General features: G+C 48.1%; 1 protein-coding gene across 1 annotated transcript; it reads right to left on the bottom strand.

Annotated features, from left to right (window-relative positions):
• Nucleotides 1–523: 523 nt before the first annotated feature.
• On the bottom strand, nt 524–4617 carry NEFL (neurofilament light chain). Its single transcript, XM_019714847.2, has 4 exons — nt 3447–4617; nt 2357–2481; nt 1654–1952; nt 524–1088 (listed from the first exon to the last, which is right to left on the bottom strand). Exons 1-4 carry the CDS (start codon nt 4491–4493, stop codon nt 952–954), a joined length of 1608 nt encoding a protein of 535 aa, XP_019570406.2. The 5' UTR covers nt 4494–4617; the 3' UTR covers nt 524–951.
• Nucleotides 4618–5636: the final 1019 nt, after the last annotated feature.

Genomic DNA, 5636 nt, shown 5'->3' with positions numbered 1-5636 from the left:
TAAAAATTATTCCTTCTGATTATATCATTTGCTGATTATATCATTTGTTTCAATTTCTGCCCATGATATTTAGATCATATGTTTTAATGTGGTTATAATGATGATCAGGTGGGACTCCCCATCTATCCAAATTGCATTTATTATTATATACTAGTTTAAACATTACTTGTTTTCTATTAAGGGTATATTTATCACATAATTTCAGAATTGCCTCCAAGTCATTCCCAATATTATATAGTACATTTTATGGGGCAAAGTATATTACTACTTAAAAAAGAAAAAGAAAATCCTAGAGACTCTCATTTTCTCAAGTTTATTATCAGTCAAATTTTTGAAGGAAGAGATTTCATGAATGGTTATGACCTAACTATATCCCTCATAATTACCAATTAAGGAGGACGATGCATTGTGATTGTTAATATTTTGGCTTTAAAAATTTGGAGGTCAATAGTCCACTTGTATATGGCTTATACTGGTGCCTTCTTTAAGATAGTTTAATTAAGTCAACAACCACAGCAAGAAATGTCACTCAGTGTAACTTTATTTACTGTTTATTGCACATAATTCGAGGTCTTTAATTTCTAACCACCAAAGGTTCAAACGACTATTGTTTTCCATGAAGTTTAACATCAACAGTAGTGAATTCATTTATTCATGTGTTTTTAATTGTAAACATCTGGATTATTCACATTGCCATAGATCCTGAACTCATAAGCATGGACCATGCACAGGCTGGCAGCAAGCCAGGAAGCCACTCCGCAAGCAAACAGATACTCTGCATAAGGAGAAAAGTCATAGCACAACATTTAATGTCCAACCTGAGTCACCTCAGAATTATACATATATTGACTTCTTAATTCATATAGTATCTGGAACTCAACTGCATGTTTGGTGATGGGGTGGATCTGATTTCGGAAGGATTTTTCCCGGAATAATTAAGGAAAGGGGGGCTCAATCTTTCTTCTTGGTTGCTTGTTCCTCCCCAGCACCTTCATCTTTTTTCTCATCCTCCTCGTCTTCTTTGGTGTCTTCTTCTTCACCTTCACCTCCTTCTTCCTCCTTCGTGTCCTCAGAGTCTTCCTTGGCAGCTTTAACAGAAAAAGAAAATGTACAAACGCCAAATCCAGAGTTAAGTCCAGTCCAAACATTTCCGCTCAGACTTTGGGGGAAATCTTCACAAACACCTCAGGACGCTACTCTCCCCAAACACATGCAACAGACACTGCTAGCCAGGAATAATCTGCCCGTTCTACACATTTAACTAGAATGAAATTGTTTCTAGATACTGGACGCTCTACTCCTCTCCAGGACCTCAGGATTTCTTTTATTATGTGCCCGGTATTTATTTGTATTCTTTGGGACACCAAACTGCTGTGTTCAATGAATATATTTTAACATGTTTAGTAAGAATGAAAACAGCTATTTTCAAAAAACACTAGCAAGCTCAGTAGAGATGTGTGTCTCTGGGAGGATAGCCAATTTGGGAAATTGGGTGCTTCTTAAAGGAGAAATGTATCGTTCAACATTCTACACACATATACGAATGGAACTTTCTTGGCCTGGACAAGTCTTCATGTATCTTATCCATCTCCTAACACATACCCACCGTCAGTTTGCACTGGAGGTTGTGGGGGGTTTGTCTTTTTATCATACCTTCTTCCTCTTCCCCATCCTCTTCTTCTCCCTCTTCCTTCTCCTTCTCTCCTTCAGCTTCTTCTTCGTCCTTGGCTTCCTCAGTTTTTGAAGCCAAGGTCTCCTCTACCTCGATCTGCTCCTCCTGGACGTGGCTGGTATAGTAAGACGGGAAGGAGCGTGCCGACATCAGGTAGGAGCTGGTCTGTAAACCACCATAGGCAGATCGGCCAAAGACCTGAGAGCTCTGGGAGTAGCCACTGGTTATGCTTCCCACGCTGGTGAAACTGAGTCGGGTCTCCTCACCTTCCAAGAGTTTCCTGGGGAGGCAGGGACATGGTGGTTACCAAACATGGACACAGGAAGTGTGTTGAATGACTTGTTCTGAGCCCACCATTCATTGTCTTTCCCTAATGCCAGCCTTAGAGGTATCTGCAAGCAGGAACAGGGGTGGCAATTATCAAAATCCAATGCTGGGGAGGTGGTAATTGAGACCAAAACAACAACAACAAACAACTTTAAATGGCGTCCTACTAGATTTAAAATGGGAAGCTAAGAACAGGATTCATTATTAGGGGTAAATTCTAATGTTGGTCTAAATACCTACTTGGAAAAAGCCATAAAGCAAACAATTATTTCAACAGACTACTCAACAGATACACAAATGAAATCTGATCTTCTTCCTGAGGCTGAATGGCTGAGGCCTTGACTCTTCCATGTTTACCTGTAAGCCGCGATCTCAATGTCCAAGGCCATCTTCACATTGAGGAGATCTTGGTATTCTTTTAAGTACCGTGCCATTTCACTCTTTGTGGTTCTCAACTCATTTTCTAATTTGTTGATTGTGTCCTGTTGGAAAGAGAGAGAGAGAGAGAGAGAGAGAGAGAGAGAGAAGAAATCCAGGTGTATATAACTACTGCTATCATTTTACTGTAGTATATAATAGTAAAAGGCCTTGGTTTAATTAAAATCACAGTGCATACCTTAGATAAAATCTCCCCAAATCAACTGCCTTTTCTTTGTTAACCTCTCCCTTCCTTGCCTTAAAAACAAATTCTTTTTTTGTTTAATAGTCCAACGATCATGATAAAATGCCTACAAGGAACTAAACAGATTTTTTTTTAAATTTTGCTTCTCATTCATTGGTTAGCTTTAGCTAAGTCACATTCAAGAAATCCATTTCTTTATAGGTGAAGGAAGTAGCTAGATTTTTAAATTTTTTATTTTATCTAAAATGTTTTCTATTTATCTATATTATTCTTTTTCCTCCCCAGAAAATGGAAATCCTTAAAAAAGAAATGTCTTATTGTGAACATCATTACCGACTACAATTTTGACTGTATTCCTGTCTACCTGCTAAGAGAAAGGGGTGGTTGGTAAAACAAGTCAGAAAGCTTGCTGGTCACAGGTATCCTTCTGAACTACCGGTAAGGAGAGCTCATCGTTGAATTTATTAACAATGTGGTCTAATCTTTACCGCAGAGCAACTTGAGGCTGAAGCAGGCCGCAGGCAACGCCCAGCTCCCACCCCCACCCCTTCTCCCACCCACTCAACACCCTGCAGGGCAGGGCAGCTTTAATGCGGAACTATTACATTGGTAGCACGACTTCCCAGACTGCAGTCCCGCCCCCGTCCCAGCCCTCCAAGTGTCCCACCCCTCCCACACAGTCCAAGGAGTAGAGCCCTACCCGCCTAATAGCTGCAGGCAGAGGCCTCATCTCTGGCCTCCACTTTCTGGGCGACCTCAACCCCCTCCCCCACTCGATTCTGCAGCCCCCTCCCCGCCCCCACTGTGGTTTGCCTGGGGCCATACCTGCATAGCACTAATGTCGGCGTTCTGCTTGTCCTCCAGCTCCTGCAGCTGCTTCTCCAGCGCTTCGTTCATGCCCCGGCACGCTTCGATTTCCAGGGTCTTGGCCTTGAGCAGGCGACGGCTCTCGGACACCTCGTCCTTGGCGGCGCGCACCGCGTCGGTGTTCTTGGCGGCGCTCTCCGTCAGCACCGTGAAGCGGCTCTTGAACCACTCTTCAGCGTTCTGCATGTTCTTAGCAGCCAGCTTCTCGTACTGGGCGCGGATGTCCTTGAGCGCGGCGGAGAGGTCGGGCTTGGAGGACACGTCCATCTCCACGGAGATCTGCGCGTACTGGATCTGCGCCTGCAGCTCGGCGATCTCCTCTTCGTGCACCTTCTTTAGAAAGGCGATTTCGTCCATCAGGCTGTCGATGCGCTTTTCGAGCTCCGCGCGGGCGAGAGCCGCCTCGTCGGCGCCTTTGCGCGCTTCCATCAGCCGGCCCTCGGCGTCCTCGCGGCTCAGCACCTCCTCTTCGTAGCGCGCCTGCAGGTTGCGCAGAGTCTCCTCCAGCCCCTCGCGCTCGCCCTGCAGCGCTTGCTTCTCGTTCGTGGCGTCTTCCGCCGCCAGGCGCAGGTCGCGGATCTCCTGCTCGTACAGCGCCCGGAAGCGCGACGGCTCGGAGTGCTTCTGGCGCAGCACCAGCAGCTCGGCTTCCAAGACCTTGTTCTGCTGCTCCAGCTCGTGCACGCGCTCGATGAAGCTGGCGAAGCGGTCGTTGAGGTCCTGCAGCTGCGCCTTCTCCTGGGTGCGGATCGACTTAAGGTCGTTGCTGATGGCGGCGACCTGGCTCAGGTCAAGGTTCTCGAGACTGGGCATCAAGGACCCCGAGCTGGACGAGTAGCTGCGGCGCACCGACAACGAGGAGGACACCGGCGCCGAGTAGCTGGAGTAAGCGGAGCGCGCGGTGCTGTAGCCGCTGCGCACGCTGGAAATGTGCACCCGGGGCGTCTCCACGTAGCGCCGCTTGTAGGAGGTCGAGTAATACGGCTCGTAGCTGAAGGAACTCATGGTGGCGATCGGTGCCTCCCTGGCTGGCGGCGGAGACAGGGGCCTACAGAGAAAGAAGAACGGGGGAGAGAGGGAGAGGGAGAGGGAAGGATGGATGGCTGTGTGCGGCTCGGCGCGGTTCTGCCACCCCTATTTATACGCGGGGAGTGTTCTGACGCAGCCTGCGATCCATCACTGCGCGCCGGCCGGTGGGGGCAGCGCTGCTGCAGCTCCGGGAAGATTCTGCGCAAAAGGAAGGCGGGGGCGAGCGACAGGCCGCTGGGGTGCTGCGGCTGTCGTCCATGCCACTTTGCTCCGAGGCTCCCTGTTTTCTCTGAGCCCCCCATACCCTCTCACTCCTTTCCTTAGCATACGTTCTGTCACCCCATCCTGCTTACAACTTGACCTCGTATCACTAGCAATCTAAAAATGTCCCCAATAACAGGTTCTCACTGCCTACTGACACCTTAGCTTTCCAGATCCCGGTACCTTGGAGACACGCTTCTCCCTAACCCGCCCCTTCCCCTCCAGGGGTCCCGGTCATCATTCCCCCATGGTGTTTATGGTGACAATGCAGTGCCTGTAGGGCACTGATAGTCTAAGGCTGCCTGCCAGCGGCCTATATGGAGGAAAGTTTTATATTTCTTTGAGGCTGTTTCTGGCACGTTCTTTAATTCATCTCCCTTTCTCTGGGCTATTTTTTTTTTCTTTAATGCGCCGCTTCTACACAGCCGTACACGTGTGAAACTGCAGCACTGCAGGTGTTGATTTTAGCATTTCTAAACCTTTAGAACAAATAATAACCAGCCTTTTAGTGTCCTCAGATTTTCTCATTTTTTTCTGGGGAAGGAAGCCTCCGATGCCTGTCGCCTGTAGCGTGGTCAGGCGTGCAGGTGGAGGATAGTGAGTTTGAAACTAACCGGGGAGAAAACCGACTGCAAAGGCAGCTGTGAGGTCCGCGGCGGATACATCACACTGTAAATGCTACCTGCATCTTCATCAAGCTAGATTCCTGTTTGACACCCACAACCCCATCACATAAAAGCCCCTTTCCCTCTTTTTACACTTGTGTAGCACCCAACCTGATGATTTCAACAAGCCGCGCAGGTGGCTGACTCAGGGAAGCGGCCGCTGCAAGCCCGGAGCCGGAGGGCGGTCTCCCGG

Source organism: Rhinolophus sinicus, linkage group LG07, assembly GCF_036562045.2.
Source record: "Rhinolophus sinicus isolate RSC01 linkage group LG07, ASM3656204v1, whole genome shotgun sequence".
In the NCBI taxonomy this organism is placed as follows: domain Eukaryota; kingdom Metazoa; phylum Chordata; class Mammalia; order Chiroptera; family Rhinolophidae; genus Rhinolophus; species Rhinolophus sinicus.
The sequence above is the reverse complement of the archived record's forward strand: the minus strand, read 5'-3'. Positions and strand labels throughout refer to the sequence as shown.